The sequence below is a fragment of the Struthio camelus genome, chromosome 11, assembly GCF_040807025.1.
Source record: "Struthio camelus isolate bStrCam1 chromosome 11, bStrCam1.hap1, whole genome shotgun sequence".
NCBI classification, from domain to species: domain Eukaryota; kingdom Metazoa; phylum Chordata; class Aves; order Struthioniformes; family Struthionidae; genus Struthio; species Struthio camelus.
In genome coordinates, this window is record NC_090952.1 from 24,928,353 (window position 1) to 24,946,141 (window position 17,789).

Below are 17,789 nucleotides of genomic sequence, written 5' to 3' on the forward strand. Positions count from 1 at the left end.
AAGGCACGCCAAGAGCGCGCGCTCCGCACCCCGTGCCCGCCGGCAGCGCAGCGGGCAGCGAGAGCAGCCCAAGGCCCGAGCGAGCCGGCGGCGAGAGGCGGCTCCAGCCTCGGGGTCGTACGCAGCAAGCGTTGAGAGGGCAGGCAGCCCGGCACGCGCCGCGGAGGCAGTGTTCGGGTGCAAGCTGGGGGGGGGGGGACCGGCCGGACAGCAGGCAACGGCGGCGCCCAGGAAAGGGCTCCCCGCGGGCAGGAGGCGACGCCGCTCCCCGCCGTGTCCCCCTCGCAGCAGCCATCCCGGTAGCCCTGCGGAGCACGGGGTGCCCGGAGGGGGGGGGCGAGGGCTGACCGAGCGGGTCGAGCAAATTCGGCTCCGCTCACCCCCCCTCCCTGCACCGCCTGCCCGCTGCCGCCGCCCGGCCCTCGCTCGCTCACTCGTTCCGGGCGTAAGGAAGGAGACGGCACGTTGCCAAATTAGCTATCTCGGAGGAAATCTATGGATCGAGTTTTATTGAGCTGCCCGTGACGGGGCCGGGCCGCTGCCGGCAGTCCCCGCGCCGAGCGGGCGGCGCTATGGCATGGTGACCATCCGGCCAGCGCTCCTGGCCGCTGCAAAGCGCCGCTTATTCCTCAGACCAGAGAATCTCTCATCCAGCGTCAGGCTGGTCTGCAGGGGAAAGGGAGAGCGATTCAGTCCCGAGTCTCACGGCAAAGCGCGGCCAGACTCGTAGCGGGGTATTGATTAGAGCCCGTCAGTCAGGAGGGCGCGTCACAGCCGGTTAGTCAATTAAACGACTCGTCACACGGAGACAAGGAGCTCGACAGACTGCGTGCAGCTGGAGAACCTCCCAGCAGCGCCCCGGCCCCGACACACACGGCGTCCTCGGCAAGGACGGGAGCAAGCAGGCGGCATCTGAGCACGAGACATCCAGTAAAACCCGAGCAGCCGGACAAGAAGCGTCGCCAACGAAGGACGGCGGCGCAGGACTGCGGACCTGCCCCATACTGCAGCGGCAAACGCGCCACCGCGAAGGTCACCCAAGCACAGAGGGAACCCAGCCCGGAGGGAGCGTTGCGTGTCCCTGAGGAGCAGGGAGCGCCCGGAGCACCAGCGAAACGTCCTCCCCCGGCCAGGACCGCTCACAAGGAGCCAGAGCATCATCCTCCCTCTCCGAGCAAGCGCTAGGACAGACCAAGGGGGGCAGCGGCACGGGAAAAATTAGGCCGAGTCTGTAGTCGCTGAACAGTCTTCTCAGGCGCCTTCAGTTTTGCGAACAAGCTGTCCAGCCAGGCTACAGGATTTTCCTCCCGCCTTACAGGAGATAAAGCTAACTGGCAGCCCCGAAAACCTGAGCGTGACGTTAACAGATTAGCGACGTGGCTGCTGCCGGGCGCAAGGTGCCGCGCGTCCCGTCGGCTATCCTCTACCTGGTTCGCCATCGCGCGGAAGTTGAACCTCAGCAGCACTCCCTTGGGCTGGGGCTTGGCCACCTGCGGCGGGGGCCTGGGGCTCCTCAGGAAGGGCCGCTTGCCTCCGGGCCTGCGGGAAGCACAGGGCACCTCCATCCGGATCCGTTCCGGCGGCTAAGGCAGCTCGCTCGCTATCGTCTGCAAGCCGGCTGCGCCTGCTCCGTGCCGCGCGAAATGCCGGCGCAGGCTGAGCTCCAGCGCGGGGGATTTAGCTGCGTCAAAGCCAGCGCGGGATGCTCTTTGGGCCGGGAGCTGCCAAAGTGCCCTCACCCACCCTCGCTCCCCTCTGCCCTTCCTTCCACCCCTCTCTGGATGCCACCGGCTCAGCAGCCGCTGCGGTCCCACAGCAGCCAGCTCCCGCGCCCGGCCCGCCAGCATCCCCATTTCCCCATTAGTCTGGATAACGAACAAACAACGAGGTAATTACAGCCTCCTTTCAGATAAGCCAAGAGCAGAGAGACACCGCTCGCTAACCGTTTGGGGTCTGAGCCTGCTCTCGCCGTAAAAGGAGCAAAGCTGCAGCAGCGCTAAAGGGATTTGCAATGGCTTTTGCAGGGCTCCCATCCTAACACATCACTGCATTTACTTACGCGCTGGTCTGGCTCGCCTGGGGATTAGCCACAGAAACCGTCAGGACTGCTCCGGGGCTGGGTTTCACTTGCCACCTGCCAAGACGGAGAAACGTATCCAGCTTTGATTCAAGTGCTAACAAGCAAATCATGTCTGCAGCGTGCCTTTTCCATCAGTTACCTTCTCATCCTTGGTTGTTTCCCTTCTCCAACTGCATCCATTTGCTGTGAAAAAATAAAAAAAAACAAGTAAAGAATTACCTGTAACGTAAATACAAGCTACAAGACCTACTTCTATTCACCCGTCCAGGCTTTATTTTCCAGATGCCAGAATATTAAGCTGCATAAAAAGAGCTACTGGCCCTGCCCTGCCAACAATTCCCTAGGAATACATTCTGCTAGAGATGGCCATCTCTGCCAGCCGTTTCTGGAAGCAAAGATCCAGCTGGGCACGGGCTGGCAAAACTGAAGGGTTGTCACCTTCAGCAAGTCACACAGAAGATGTCTCCATACTGACCCCTCTCTGGAAGTTGGCTTTGGAGTAGCGCTGCTGCATCCGCTTCTGCTGGAAGCCTGGTCCCCTGTTCAGCACGAAAGGCCTGCTGCAAACGGTGGCGGGGAGAGAAAAGGACCTCAGTGAGCGAGATGCCAGGTCTCTCCTGAAGTTTAACGCTGAAATATCTAACCGAGTTTGGTGCTAAAAAGCATGTGAAAAGCAAGTTAGGATACATGTTACCAAGTTCAGCCCAACAGGTTTTTCTGCCGCCGAGGAATTTCAGCAGAACTAGTTTCCCTGCTCAAACGATACAACGACTTTTGTTGGTTCTCAACTATTTCCATTAAAAATGTCATAGAACAGAATTACAGAAAAGATCTGGCCAGAAGGGACCTCTGGAGGTCATTCAGTCCCTCCTCTGCTCCAAGCAAATAAAGCCAGACGCTGACACTGAGCTTCCTTGGCCCGAGTGTTTTGACGGTCAGGCAATTTTATCTGAATAGAAACGTCAGCAGGAAGCTTCTGACCCGCTCTCGCACCGCTTCCAGCCGCAGACTCCCACCTTCCCGGCTCCCTGCTCGGGCAGGGACGCGCCGACCCGCGCTGCCAAACCCAACTCGGAGCACGCAAGGACCGGGACGAGACAGGCACTGAAACTCCGTGGTCCAGGACACGCAAGAATCTCAACTGGCCTCAAAATCTACGTGTCTAAGAAGCCAGGAGGAACAGCAGCAGCCTTAGTTTAGAGGTCTTTCGTCTACCGAGCCTGGGAGCCGGGATGCGGATAGCCTGGGGTGCCGCGGGAAGGAGTCTCTCTCTACCTATCCCTTAAGGCTGGAGCAGGCTGGAATTTACATTTCACGTCTTTATGAAAATTTCACCTTTCACAAGCTTTCCCCGTAGTGACAGATGAAAAGTTTAATAAAAGTAGAAACGTCACAGTTTTTGCTCCTTGCTAAAATAAAAGGACGGCTCCGGTACCACAAGCAACTCTCTTTTCTATTTGCAAGCGCTCTGCTGCTACGCGCCGGGGTGTTCCTCTCGCACCACGCGACCTCGCCGTGCCGGCAGTTCACAACGGGAGAGCAGCCCCAGAAGGCGCCCAGGAAATTGCTGAGACCCAAAAAGGCCAGAGTCACCAAGGGCTTTACCTTCCCACTGCGGCGTGGGTGTTGGCAGCTGCTGCTCTGAATCTCTTGAGGCCCGGCGGTGGCCGTCTCCGCGCCTCCGGCTGCCCGCTGCTACCGCTTTTGGCAAAAACGTCGTCGCTCTTGCTACCCTGGAAGAGCAGCGAGAGCGCGGCGGTCAGTGGCGCCCGATCTCTGGCCGGGCGAAGCGAGGAGGGAGCGACCGCGAGCGGCAGCAGGCGACCCCTCTCCGTCACCGACTGCCGTTGCTCGAAAGCCTGAGCGCATTTATTTGGCATCCTCTGCTGCCCTGTCTAGAGGGAAACTCCGCTGCTCCAAAGCACACGTGTTGAGAGCTGGCGGCGCAGCGGTACCTTCACGGCTCACTGACGCGCTCAGCACCGCTCGGGATGGTTTCCGAGGGGTTTTAGCCCCGAACTGCACGCTCTGCGTTAGCTGTTTCTCCTTTGCAACTTTTGCAGTCTTACAACAGAACAACCCTGCTCTGCAAATGGTGTTTTTGGTTTTTGCCTTTGATGTTTTCTTAATGGGAAACTGATTCCGAACTAAAATTTATTAAAATCACTTCTCTTCCGTGGTCTTTTGCATTTACAGCAGGAATATTTCTACTGGGCAGTGTTTCTTTTCAACACTTGGATTTGTTACATACTGCTGTCAACAAGCAGGATATGTGCATCAATTACCATGTACAAAAATACAAGTAACAGGAAGAACATTTCGTTCTAATGGCGCAGACATACCAAAAAATAAAAGTCTGTGGAGTGCAAATGTTGCACAAGCCAAGCTCTATAGCTTTGCTCAGGTTTCTTTTGGTCAAAGACTCTTTCTCGTTTGGGCATGCACATTGCCACGTCTGAGCTCTGGAGCATGCAGCACATCAGAAGACACCTACTCAGGGGTGTAGGTCCTCCTGCTGTTACTTCTACAGCTGCTCCGTACTTTATCCAGCATATTTCCATGGGACAACCACCATCGCTCTGTTACTACCCACTAAGAAAGATGCGTTTCCACGTCCTTCCCACTTGGTTTATTTCTGCAAAATGGAAGCTGCCATAGAATTATACCCCTAGCAACTACTAATTACCTTCTGTTAATATCCAGCCACGCTCAGTATATAACCTGAGTCATTGCAGTCTGTATTTTCAGGAATAACCACACTTCATGCTCATGAATGCTCAGTTTAGGGCTCTCTTATTTATACTCTCAAGGGATGGTCATCAAATGTGCCAGCAGGTTCACCACTTTAGTGGGTTTTTTTGAAAGCCTACTGAGCATACGTGATCTCCTAATTGAGCAGATTTCTACCAGGGCAGGAAAAAAACACCTCTTCTCACAGAGGACTATCTACCTGCTGGATTTCCACCTTCTACTCCAAGCCAATTTAATTTTAGAGATACTCAGAAGAAAGCTGTAAGATTTACTTTAATGGTGCACACACATCTTCTTCCCCATCTCTTGGGTCTTAAAAATAACCGAAAAATCAAATGAAAATGTTTCAGTCATTTTCAAAGTGTTTTTGAGCAGAGACAAGACCTGAGAATTTAAACTTGAAAAAGTGAAAGCCACAAATGACAACAAAAATGCACTTTACACTGAAGCACCTGGGCAATCTGACCCATAGCCGGGAATCAGCGTCCCTGGGGCAGGCTACCCACTTCCTAGTGAAAAGTACGGCTCTGAACCAAAGCCCCAGCAAGTCGACAACAGGCTGCCTTTTGACTTCAGCGGGCCTTGGAAAACGCCCTGTGTGCAGGAAAAATAATGGCGAACCTTAACGGACTTCTTGTAACTGCTAATAGCAAGATGAGACGACATGCAATCTGTTTCCATGGAAGTATTTTAAAATCTCCTAAGAACACATCTTTTAAGACCTTGTTTTGGAAAACCCATTGGAACAGATTCAGTAAAAAAAATATACCAAGTCTTAAGTTTACAAAGCCAACCGGAAAATTGCTGTTTTGTATGCACACGTGTCCGTACTCACCTATGCATACAAATGCTGCGTGCGAGCACGTAAAAGACTGTGCCTGTACATTTATTATGTGGATTGTTCTTTGAGGTGATCCAGGATCATAAAACCTAGCTGATGTGTACATGACGTTTGGGAACAGCTGTACCTTCGTTATTCCCCCCACCTCTTGAGCAGATGCCTGGCGATTTAAGGGGCTCACTCCATTTAATGCAGCAGCTGCTCTTCTCCTGGGACCGGGCGCAGCATTCCTGAATTGCCTCCTATTGTACTGTTGTTGTCCAAAGCCTCTTCTAAAGCGGTTAGGTCCTAAGAAAAGAAACGCTTGCTTTAGCAACCTTCACAACTTGATTTAGGAATGCAGTTTTTTAAGCCTTAACAAGGGTAATTCATAGGATCCAGAAGGATCTATATAAACAGCGACGCAGGAAGCACAGTAATTTATTCCAGGAAAGTAAATTAAGCTCACAGAACAAAAAATGATCTCTCTTTCCAAAGTCTCGCTCTAACATAACTCTGATAGGTAGAGCTGACTGTAAACAGAGTATTTCATTTGAAAGAAAACAGAAGAGAAAAGCCTTCCACAATTTTGATTCCTAATAAAGGCAGTAACCCTCGCATCAGGAAACCTGTCAATCTGCTGCCAGAGCTCACGCGGCTCTGAATTAACTGTGAAACGGATAAGGCTTTTGATACAGATACGCAAGTGATTCAAGCATGCAGCAGACCAGCAGACCCACAGCAGTCTGGAAGCGCTCACGCTATACTACTTGATAAGTGAAAACTGGCCTGTAACTGTTTTATTTATTCTTTTTTTTAACTTGAAACACCCTTACTTAGTGCATACATGGAACGGGGCACCTTTTGCTGCTGTTTTCAGCGACTGTTCAATATGCGCGTACAAATAGCCCATCCTTACATTTCACTTTTTCCCCTAAGGCTGTTTACGATTTTGAAGCGTTGCGAAGCGCCGAGGGAAAGGAAAGCGCTCAGTCCTTCCCATGGAAGCATGCTGATTATTGCCTAATTACTCCATATGATAAACTTCTGCAGTCATAATTAAGGCGACGTTTCCCGCGTAGCCGTCTCAGGGAAACGTGCACACACACTCGCAGGGCTGTGTAAATCATCAGTGCGGGCGCCGTCAAAGAAAAGGCATAAAGCAGTGAATTGCAGGGGGCAGTAATACAGCGCGGTTAAAACCCTGCACGCCCTACAACAGAACCTCAGTAATCCAAACCACAGAGCGGTTTGATGTATATATTGATCCTACACCATCGATTCCTACATGGCAGCAATTTAGAATGACTTGGAGCAATTAGAAATGAAGCGTTCGGGGGAAGCAGTGACATTGCCGTCACGGGGCATCACCGCAGCGATTAAGGAAGGCTCTAGCCTCAGGGCGTAACGCCGGCACAGGACACCTACGCTGGAATACAAGGCAAGGAGGCAAAGGTGACGTGACCCATTCTGGCTCTAAAAAACAAGAAGCACCAGGGCATGCCCACAGGACGCTCCTTACAAAGGGCTCTGCTCATTAAGGCACAGGGTGCCAGTAGGTGACACTCGGGAGAACACAAGGCTGCTCAGAAGTCCTGGGGGTAAAGTCACATCCTTGCAAATGATGCGCTTGGACCGCAGGAAAAGCGCCGGTGTGTAAACGACGCTCTCCCTGAAAAACACCCACATTTCAGCAATCTGCATCTTCGGCAGCCGGATGTCACCTCGCCGCGCTTAACGGCCCTTTGTTCCTGCCTGGCTCCGTCCCCGCAGGTTGCTTTCCCCCTTCTTCTTCTCGTTCGCAGCCACCCTGGGGCTGGCCTGGAAAGCGGGGAGGGCATTTTCGGTGCCGCAAGAGAGGCTGAGCTCAGCTGCCCTTCCCGGCTGTTTCCCTGGTGCAACGGGAGGGGACGGATGCAAAAAGCAACCCTGGCTAGAAAAGCATGCCCCCGCCAGTCCGGTCGCATTAGCGAGCCTCTGCTCAGCGGTGCGCTCAGGCAGACCTCGGCCAACGTGACCGACTAACTGCGGGGCGGTCGGCCTCCGAGGGGCACCCCCGCGCACGCCAGCTGGGGACCGAGGCCTCGCTCCGTCACGCGCGTCCTGCAGCGTGACGCGCGGCAGGCCCCCCCGCTGCAAAAAGGCTGCAGGATATTTAGTAATAAAAGAACGTTTGGACGAAGCCCACGGCGTCGGCAGCTGAGGAAAACCCCAAACCCCGCGCCGTTCGGGTGCGGAGCAGCCTCTGCGAGTTCGGCCGGGGAGACGCCCCCGTGCCTGACGGACTCGCCTTTGGAGGAGATTTAACGTTGGAATTCCTCGTCGTGAAAAAGCAGCGGGGGCATCGTCCCCCCGCCTTGGGGGGGTGGTTTGAGCCGAATTCCAGGAGGGATAACAGCACCTGGCTCGCGTGAATTCTCCTGCTGTTTTAATCAGCGTAATACGCTTCTCCACGCTCTGCCGTTGCGGCGCTGGGCTGCGCTGATGCTCGCTTCGGTAAGGGTTATCACGCCTGGGCCCTGGAGGGGCCGCGTTTCGGCCAAGGGAGCCCCCAAAGAATTACAGGCTGAATTCCTGGCTGTGCTGAGCCTTCCTGCGTTGCTACCGGCCTCAATGCCAGACAGCATCGCGGCTCCCTGTACTTGGCAGGGCCGGATTCAAACGCAGCTCAACCTATGAAATTCTAAGACCAGCAAAAGTTATTTATATAAACGAGTTTAGAAGTCCTCCTTTCTAAGGAAGAGCTACAATAAAATATTCCATTGGCTCTATCTGAATTCTGTAGTCCCTTCAGCACGGAAGAATATCAAATCCTATGTTTCTTTTTTGGCAGAAAATTCAATTTGCCAAGGGAAATTACGAGCACGCTGTTTTGCACCGGAACTATTCTTGGTCAGGCAATATGTGGTTGAGAAGGGGAATGCACGTGTGGGAAGCCGCTCGGAGACGCACGGGACCTGCTCCCGGCAGCCCCATTGTCCGAACGTGCTCTGTGCGCTCAGAGGGAGGAATGCCGAGACGTTGCTGCAAAAAGCCAAAGAAATCGCCAATAGAAAGTGTTTTAACAGTAACTGGAAAAAAAAAAAGTCAAATTTTGAGAAATAAAGGCGGCATTTCATACAGCAGATCGCTTTAGTTTGGTGGAGAAAAGCTAGTGGAACCAAACCTAGATTAGTGTGTGATCACACTGCATTATAACAAAAATACACCATAAAAACAGTATGGTTGGCAAAAATGACAAATTAGCTCCAATAACGGAGCTATCAAAGACAGTTACTGAAGGGCTAATTTAAGTGTGTTCTGGGAAAAAGAGGATTAGGAAGAGGCATAATTAAAACACGCAAAGCCAAAAGGGAATAGAGAATAGATACTAAGTCACTTTGAATTAGTAATTCAGGAGAGGCTGGAAGGGAGAGAAATGGATGAATTTACGCTCTGAAAGGGCCCTGATATTCTATTGTTGCAGAGAGAAAAGCTATTCTGAGCAAGGGCGTACTATTATATGCACACGGGAGGGAGATACGAAAAGCATTTAGGACCTGTACCTTGCTATGCAAGTGTGTTTTCCAGGGAAGTGATGCAGCTTCCCAGGCCTCCGCCGTGCCCAGCCCTTCGCCACCCCTGCGCGCTCACGTACCTTGCAAATTCCTCTGCATCCAGGTGCGGAAGCGGGGCCGCCCATACCAGTACGCCGAACTCCTGTTCTTGATCTGCTGCCTCCGCCTGTTCCCGGCCGCTTGGGCATTGGTTTGCTCTTTCTTGTGGCGCTTTATGATGTCATCTAGATCAGAAACGGCAAAGTGGAAACCCATAAAAACTGTAATTTCTACCGACAGCAATTTCCACTTTTGGTGCTTGTGATCAGCCTCTACAAAAACGGAGCTTGCGGTCCTGTGAGTCACGCTGGCCGGACAATAAAAGATTAAGCCTAGCTCAGAAAGTATAGGATCAATTTACTTGGCTCCTGCCGGCTGGAGTTTAAGAGTGCAGTGAATTATGTGAAAATGTGTCACCGTCCAGCCCGTATCTGCCACGTGCAGGAGAGGGATGGCAGACCCACCGCCACGGAGCTGCTGTCATGGAAGGGGAGCACCCACCGCGGCCCTGCACGCGCTCGCCGCTTACCAGGAGCTTGTGGGATGGTCTCCTTTCCGTTCCCAGCTCCTGGAGTCAACACAGCCACCCCCATTGACTCTCCTCACTGCTTTAAAACCCCAGGCAAGTTTCCAGCCCTCCGTGGTACGAGATGAAGCTTGAAGCCATAAATCTCTGTGGCTCGAAACCAGTAAGCAAATAAACGCAACATGCGCAGGGAATATCAGTAGGACTTTGTATTTTAAGCCCCGCAGTCTTCAGGACTTGACTCAGGACTTTCTGGCTAGCTGGGGTAGATGCTGCCACCTCTCACCTCTGTGTCACCATCTCTGGTGGGGGGACAAAATGGCCCGGAATGCAACAAAACGGACCCAGCATGTCCTGCTCATGTCCCAGGGCTCCCCCACCCTGAACACCTGCTAGAAGAGCTGATGTTCGCCCTGCGTAGGTCTATGGCATTTCGCTCGTGACACGTTTCTGGAAAATATGGTCTATTTGGCTTTTCCATGACCTAAGAGATATTACTCGCTTTCTTTGCGAGCAAGTAAGCATCCCAGTGCAGCTCCCAAGAGGCAGAGTCTGAACGAAATAACAAATCTTCAGATCTGCCTATAATTTTTATTTTTCCCATCGTGATTTAGCCACTTTCAGTTTCAAGCTTCTACCTTTCTTTAAAAGGCAGCTCTGGAAGCTGAAGTATCTGGACCATGCACAGACCAGCTCTATACACACAGCTCCACCAAGAAACCATCCCACAGTGGCTTAAAGCCCCTCAGTTCTCAACAAGGTGGCTTGAGATCAAGGGGGTCTTTTTAATTCAAGCTATTCTGAAGCCTGAAGAGGAAAGGCGAAGGGAAAGGGACATCTCATTAATTCAAATTTTCCAACAATTTCTTCTTTAAACCTCAAAACTTCCAGAAAATACTTAGCCAGTCATAAAATCACACCTACCAAGCTCCAAGCAGAAGGTTTTAGCTTTTGCCAAATTAGCGAGGAAAGAACTGTCCAAATTAGGCTTTCTTCCAGGCAGGGGCGACTCCTGCTCCCTAATGAATCACTGGAGTGCAAGTAGAGAAGCGCTATTAGCTTTCAAAGGGTGATTATCACGAACAGCAAATCATACCGCCAGCAGTTGTCACTTGTCATTTGCTATCAAGAAACTCCTGTGTCCAAATTAACACAAGGCCAGGGACAGGGAACAAGAGCAGGTATCAGACTAGCCTGCGTGACTGCTGCTGTGATTTCTCTATCAGGTCCGCCAGGAAGACAGCGTATGGGGAGAGCCTGAGCAACGCCGTCGGTACGAGCGCGCGCTCATGCTCTCAGCTACGCGTGCCTTTGGGACATGTGCTATTTAGAGCACAGGCGGCTTCGAAGCGTACCAGCGGCGTCCCAACCTGCTCCTGGCGGAGGTAGACGCAGGCGTCGAGGGTGGGCTCTCCGCAGGACGAGAAAGAGCTGGGTATGGAGAGGAGACGAATACTCAGCTGCCCGCCCTACTGCCTTTCAGTGGTCTTGTTTGCTTGCTCAGATAGCAGTCTTTCTTTTGCTCCCATAAGCGTACCGTAAAATGGAAAAGGAACGGTGGGCAATAACGTTAAGCTGAGCCTGAGTAAGGGAATTCTTGTAACGTGAACGCTGCCCGTCAGGGCCATGCGACAGGCCTTTCCCAGCAGCCGGTTAGTGCAGAAACTGAGGCGACCCGCGGGAGGAATCGTCTTTTTTGTAGTATGATGCCATTCAGTGAGTGGGTCTCGTACTCCTCACCGGCACAGACACATTACTCCATTAACTGATGGGGTCAGTGTAGTATATAAGGGAGCGCTACATAAGGCTGGAAGGAATTCTCAGAGGTCATTTAAGGCACCCCTGTGCCCTCAAGACAGAACTAATTCTGTAGGGAGGGCCTTAGGCTAACTCCTGCAGTTACCTTTGATTGCTCACTCAAGCAAGGAAACAAACACCTGATGGTAAAAACGTCACTTATAACCAGGGCTCTTGTTCTCCACTTCTCTCTTCTGCCTTGAGCTAGGGGTAGTCTGAGTTGAACGCAGAGGTGGGCTGCAGAAGGCCTGACAGAGGGAAGCACTCGGTGACAGCAAAAACAAGGGGGGGCACCACGCGCCAGAAGACTGAAAAGGGCCGTGCAAGCAGCACCGTGGGAAAAAAGTAAATGAAAAATTACGGGCCAGACCCGTTACTGGAGCAAACTCTCATCGCGCCACAAAAATCAGTTTGCTGATTCCACTCCAGGCTCAGTTTGAGTTCGCCGTGAAAAACGTCCTAGCAGCCCTGACAAACGTCTCGCCTCTAGGAAGCGATGACTCAAACTTTCTGCTCGGGAGCTAACCCCATCAGAAAAGGTGCTGGCGGACGTCGACGTTCCTTCCACTGCGGCGACGCCAGCGCAACAACCCACCAAGATCTATCGCCCAAGCCTTGGGAGTTACTAGAAGAGCAGTTGTTTATGCGCCGTCCGCAGGGCCCCGGCCAGAGGCATGGCCAGCATCCCGAGCGCCGCTATAAATAGCGCGGCCCGAGGACACGGTCCCGTCCGCACCCCACGGAGCGCTCCTGCGCCGAAACCTCCCCTCGGAAGTCACGGCGCGCCGAGACGGCTCTGCGGCCGCGGTTTCCTCCCTCTCGGCTGTCCCTTGCGCTTGTCACTCTCCGGTTCCCTTCAGATGCAGTCTTTTAAGGGTGTTTCGCAGCTTTTGCCCAGTTTGCCCCTTGCCCGGCGCGACCGTTCCCACGCTGCGCGGGGCGCCCCGAGGCTGGCGCGGCGCTGCCCGCCCACGGCCCCGCTCCCCGCGGCGCGGCGCACCTACCCAGGGACATGTCAATCTCCTCGGCCCCCGGCTGCGGCCCGGCCGCGGGGCCCGGGCCCGGCTGCTCCGCCGCCGCCGCCGCCGCCGCCTCCATGGCCCCGGGCTGCGGCGGCCGCTCCGAGCGCGCAGTGCCGCCCCGCGCCGCCCAGTGCGCCTGCCCGGAATGCGCCGCCGCCCCCCCGGCACCCGCCTGCTGCCGCCACCCCCCCCCCACCCCGCCCCGGCACCCGCCCCCGGCACTCGCACCCGCCGCCACACCCCCCCCGGCACCCGGCACCCGGCACCCGGCACCCGCACCCGCCGCCACCCCCCCCCCCCCGCCCCCGGCACTCGCACCCGCCGCCACCCCCCCCGCCCCCGGCACTCGCACCCGCCGCCACACCCCCCCCGGCACCCGGCACCCGGCACCCGCACCCGCCGCCACCCCCCCCCCCGCCCCCGGCACCCGCACCCGCCGCCACACCCCCCCCGGCACCCGGCACCCGCACCCGCCGCCACCCCCCCCCCGGCCCCCGGCACTCGCACCCGCCGCCACACTCCCCCCCCGGCCCCCGGCCCCCGCCGCCGGCTCCGGCCCCGGCCCCCGCCGCCCCCGCCCCCGGCACCCGCCTGCTGCCGCCCCCCCCTCCCCGCCCCCGGCATCCGGCACCGTCACCCGTGCCCGCCGCACCCACTCCCCCCCGCACCCGGCTCCGGCCCCGGCACCAGCCCCCGGCACCCGCACCCGCCGCCACACCCCCCCCCCCCGCACCCGGCACCCGCCCCCGGCTCCGGCCCCGGCCCCCGTGCCCGCCGCACCCCCCCCCCCACCCCCGGCACCTACCCCCGCCACCCCCCCGGCCCTGGCACCCCTTCGCCCCCAGGCACCGTCACCCGCCCCTGCCCCCGGCTCCGGCCCCGGCACCCGCACCCTCTCCCATTCCCGGCCCCGCCCCCCCCAACCCCCGGCACCCGCACCCCCCCCCCCGGCACCGACACCTACCCCTGCCACCCCCCCGGCCTTGGCACCCCTTCGCCCCCAGGCACCGTCACCCCCCACCCCCCGCCCGGCACCTGCTACCCGCTCCCGGCATCGGCACCCGCCCCGGCACCCAGCACCCCCCTCTGGCACCCACCCCCGCCACCCGGCACCAGCACCCATCCCCAACACCAGCACCTACCTCCAGCACTGACACTCACCCCCGCACTTGGTCCTGGCTCCAGCACCCCTGCCCACCACCCAGCCCTGGCACCGGCACCCGGTCCTGGCACCCACCCCCGGCACCGATACCCAGCCAGGCACCCGGCCAGGCACCCACACCCAGCACCAGCACCTGCCTGGCACCAGCACCCGCCCCAGCACGTGGCAGGGCACACAGCGCTAGCATCTGCCCCAGCACCCATCTGGGCACCCACCTCCCACCCCCAGCACCCACCTGGGCACCCACCACCCCACCTAGCCCCAGCACCCACCACCAGCACCCACCCGGGCACTCACCACCCCACCTAGCCCCAGCACCCACCCCCAGCACCCACCCGGGCACCCAGCACCCACCCCTGGCACCCAGCCCATCCCCAGGCCCCAACCCCAGCCCCCACCCCTCACCCCAGCCCCAGCACCAGCACCCAGCAGGGCACACAGCCCTGTTACCCAGCCCCGACACCCAGCTGGGCACCCACCCTCTGCCCCCGGCCGCAGCACACACCCCCAGTAGCCACCCTAGCCCCCAGGCGGGTGCTGGCACCTACCCACGGCACCCACCCAGACACCTGTTCCCAGCACCCTCCCAGGCACCCATCCCAGACGCCCTGCCCCAGCACCCACCCCAGGCACCCTGCAGGTACGTCTTGGAAACCCACCAGCCATTTCTGAATGACGGAGGAACGACTTTTCCTCATTTTGCAGACTAGAAAAACAAGATGACTTTGTAAAATGATGCGCTCCCAGCTTATATTCAGACATGAAATCTGCTCTTTGTATCTGTGAGCTTCTTGCATAGCAGGGACCCGTTCGGGGTTAGTCCCTGAGCACTGTAATACTAGAAGGCATGGCAGTACTACGCTGCGCTCAACACTCAGAGCAGTGAAGCTTCAACTCCTCGAACGTTTCCCCTGAAATAACCGCGGTGCCTGACTTATAACTAAATAACGGTCCCTTCAGGACTCCCTCCTCCAGAACAAGAAAGGATTTGCTGCAGAACGGTGTAATTCACCTTCAAAAGCCAGGCTGAGGGCTAGTGCACTTTGCCAGCGTAGCTACACTGGGCTCGGAGGCCCTGACCCCAGTGAGCACGTCCCAACGGCCCCCTGCTCACTCGGACAAGCCAGATGCTGCGGGGGATCTTTTGGCCTCCAGCTGAGACCTGCTGTGGCACTGATGCTATTCTGCTCCTCAAGTACAAAATTTCAGCTTCTACGGTCAAAGCCGGATGAAAAAACAAAACCAAACAAAATACAAGACCTGGAAGAGCAATTGCTCTTCTTGAAGGGCTAACGGGACATTAGATGAAGAGCACATCTTTTCCCAAAGTTTCTATATAGCAAGCGCTCTGAACTCCTCTTCCACATAGCATACCTAAGAAAGGCCCTGTAAGTCTCATGACAAAGTTTGTACGTTCTGTTTTCAAGATAGTTTCCTTTTCCCTTATGGACAGCTTGCGCTTCAAGTAGGCACAGACGTTTCCATATGCAGACGAGTCAGGGCAAAGATTGCCCGTTCGTACGTGTTCAGTTCTTGGCAGGATCAAGGGCTTCCAAAGGGGATGGTTTAGGGAACTGCACTTTGTTAGTATCGAAAGAACAGAACAGCGTTGGCAGACCAACAATTAACCTGAGCTATCTTTTGCAGTGACGCTGCAGAATGATCTTTAAAGCATTTTAATGTGAAGTGTTTGGAGGCTAAGGTCATGATACCCAGTCCGCAATTTTCTATGATGTAACAATTTAATAATGTGCGAGGTGTCCCGGGGGAACTGTCACTGTTTGGGGACGCCTGCCTCGAATGCAATCCTCGCCCAAGCACTTTCCATTCCAAGGGAAATTAGTAATTTCCCAGCAATTTAGGCAGGGCTGCTGGGAACAGGGGTGGAAGTACATAACTAAACCAAACCTCTAGCAGCGGGGAGGGAGGGTTGCTTTTACGGTGGTGTTGAAGGCAGAATTTCGACCGGCTTGTAAAAGAGCAGGTATTTTCAAATGACAACTTTTGTATCCAGCCACAACACAGCAGATTCCATTTCACTAGATGAGCGGCGTAATTAGCTGCTTTCCCCTAAGCCACCCAGGACTGAAGGCAGTCATAAACCCGTACAAGGCGTATTTCTGCGTCCGGGTTATCTCTCCGCAGTCTGAGTTATCTCTCAGCTGCCAGTCGGTGACCTCTTAATGACTTGGCAAGCGTCCCATTGACTTAGTATGCCTAAGCACTGCCATTAACTCACTTCTGTGTGATTTCTCACGTTAACAGTGTAAGCGTCACACACCGGACTTGGTGAAAAGGCCCTAAGCGCCCGACCCTCCTCGTAAGTACAACCCCCGTGCACCGGACGGGGTGCGGGGATCTGCAGACAGACTTGCCTCTCCCTCTGAACAAAGGAATTTCAGCAATGTGACTTTCTAAAGGTCGACGTGGGGCTATAAAAAACCTGGAGTTTGTCATGTTTCCCTCTAGGACTCATTCACATGGGCTAAATCACGCCGGGGCAACTGGCCGGTGAGCTAAGCCCTGAACCAAACCGCAGCAGAGATCGCTGCCGAAGGGGCACGATGCTCTTTTTGCACGAGGCGAGTGTTACTTCGGTGCACCGTCTTCCAGCTCACCAGTTTCTCCTCTTGTCGCATAATCAAGCACTGAGCAATCCTAGCGGGCCTGTAGCTAAGGACAAACAAAAATAGAAGTTAGTGGGAGAAGGGAACACATGCTAGCTTCCCGTTGCATTATCAGAATTGGTTTCTCAGCCTTTTAGTAGATGTCGTGAATCTTCTGCCTGTTAAATAACTTGGGTTACATCTTCAGCTGCGATGCAAAAATAGGCACGTTAAAATTAACACTGGCCATTTTGTCTGCGGTTCTTAGGAGCACCTCATCTCACAGTTATTTAGTACAAAATTCCCGCAGATACCACTGTTCGCTTTCAGTAAAGCAGCCTTAGAACTAGAGGATGCAAGAGCAACTAAATCAAGAGCTTTCCTCGGGAAGTAAGTCTGCACGGTGGTGGGAATACAGGGCAGGGAGACGTTTAGGGGTCCCCATGCGAAGGCTTGTGTCTGTTGGGGTGGAAGGACTCCACCACGTGTCAGAGCCGCTCAAAGCGCAAACAGCCGTGTAAGCCCCGTGGGCCAAAAATCCGAGTAGGTATTTTTGTGGTATTTCGTATTTTGCCCACGAGGGGGTGTGTTTAGGCCTTTTAATTGGTAAGAACTACAGAGAGTGTAATTTCAGTTCCTAACGATCTACGCTGGTAGCAATAAAGTTTCATTAGCTCACTCCGAAGTTGGTGCACCACCACCGAAGAGAGGCTGTTTTATCATTAGATGTTGAGCATGGCTTTTAACCGTATGCTGCTACTTGCAAATCATCTTCTTGAGGAGAGGGAAGGAAACAAAACTGTTCTTGAGGCTTTTTGAGAAAAGCAAATTTCAGATCACGCAGATTTTTTCCCCCTATCTTGCCCATGCACAGATTTTGACCTTCAGTGATGGTACTACTTCAGTTTTTATGCAGCACTCACGACCGACTGCAATGAGGTGGCTGAGGCGCGTGTGTCATTGAGTCCTGCTCGGTGAAAACAACTGTTTCTGACAGGTCAGACACTTCCTATTAACACTTAATGAAGATTTACATGATTTGCTTCTTACACATTTAGCAGATGCAGCCTGTGTGCTGTAAGACCATAAGGTGTTTAGGGAAGGGATTTTTTTTTTTCACTGTGTGTGTGGTATATTAAAAAATGAGACCGCAGATGGGTACACGCAAAGCTGCTCCTGCTACACCCATGAGCTCCGCATCTAGACTATGCAGAACATCCTAAAAATCATCCCACAAAAAATGCATGTCTAGATCTGGAGGTCTGCAGGATGATGTAGTATATTTATATAGATAATTATATTAAAACAGAAGACAACTGATCATCTTGAGTGCAGTTATCGAGGACAAGGTCACAACAGTTATTTCCAATCTTAGACTATCTTTCGGGTGACTTGTGAAATGCATAGCATGCATGATTACAAACATTAG

General features: G+C 54.7%; 1 protein-coding gene across 2 annotated transcripts; it reads right to left on the bottom strand.

The window, feature by feature from the left end:
- Nucleotides 1-473: 473 nt before the first annotated feature.
- LUZP4 (leucine zipper protein 4) lies at nucleotides 474-12,684 on the bottom strand. 2 transcript variants are annotated; one of them, XM_068956626.1, is made up of 9 exons: nucleotides 12,575-12,684; nucleotides 9,289-9,432; nucleotides 5,818-5,960; nucleotides 3,686-3,813; nucleotides 2,556-2,640; nucleotides 2,220-2,263; nucleotides 2,060-2,134; nucleotides 1,428-1,539; nucleotides 474-666 (listed from the first exon to the last, which is right to left on the bottom strand). In XM_068956626.1, the coding sequence occupies exons 1-9, from the start codon at nucleotides 12,666-12,668 to the stop codon at nucleotides 571-573; spliced, it is 921 nt and encodes a 306-aa protein (XP_068812727.1). In that variant the 5' UTR covers nucleotides 12,669-12,684; the 3' UTR covers nucleotides 474-570. The 2 variants fall into 2 exon arrangements, with proteins under 2 accessions (XP_068812727.1, XP_068812728.1); XM_068956627.1 differs by having other exon boundaries at nucleotides 474-1,348.
- Between the last annotated feature and the right edge of the window lie 5,105 nt (nucleotides 12,685-17,789).

Excerpts from the sequence above, each read along its gene's own strand:
- LUZP4 (XM_068956626.1), bottom strand. The coding sequence starts at position 12,668 with ATGGAGGCGGCGGCGGCGGCGGCGGCGGAGCAGCCGGGCCCGGGCCCC. Across the intron at positions 9,433-12,574 it reads GGAGATTGACATGTCCCTGG|ATGACATCATAAAGCGCCAC; the intron begins GTAGGTGCGCCG and ends TTTCTGATCTAG. Across the intron at positions 2,641-3,685 it reads ACCCACGCCGCAGTGGGAAG|CAGGCCTTTCGTGCTGAACA; the intron begins GTAAAGCCCTTG and ends CACCGTTTGCAG.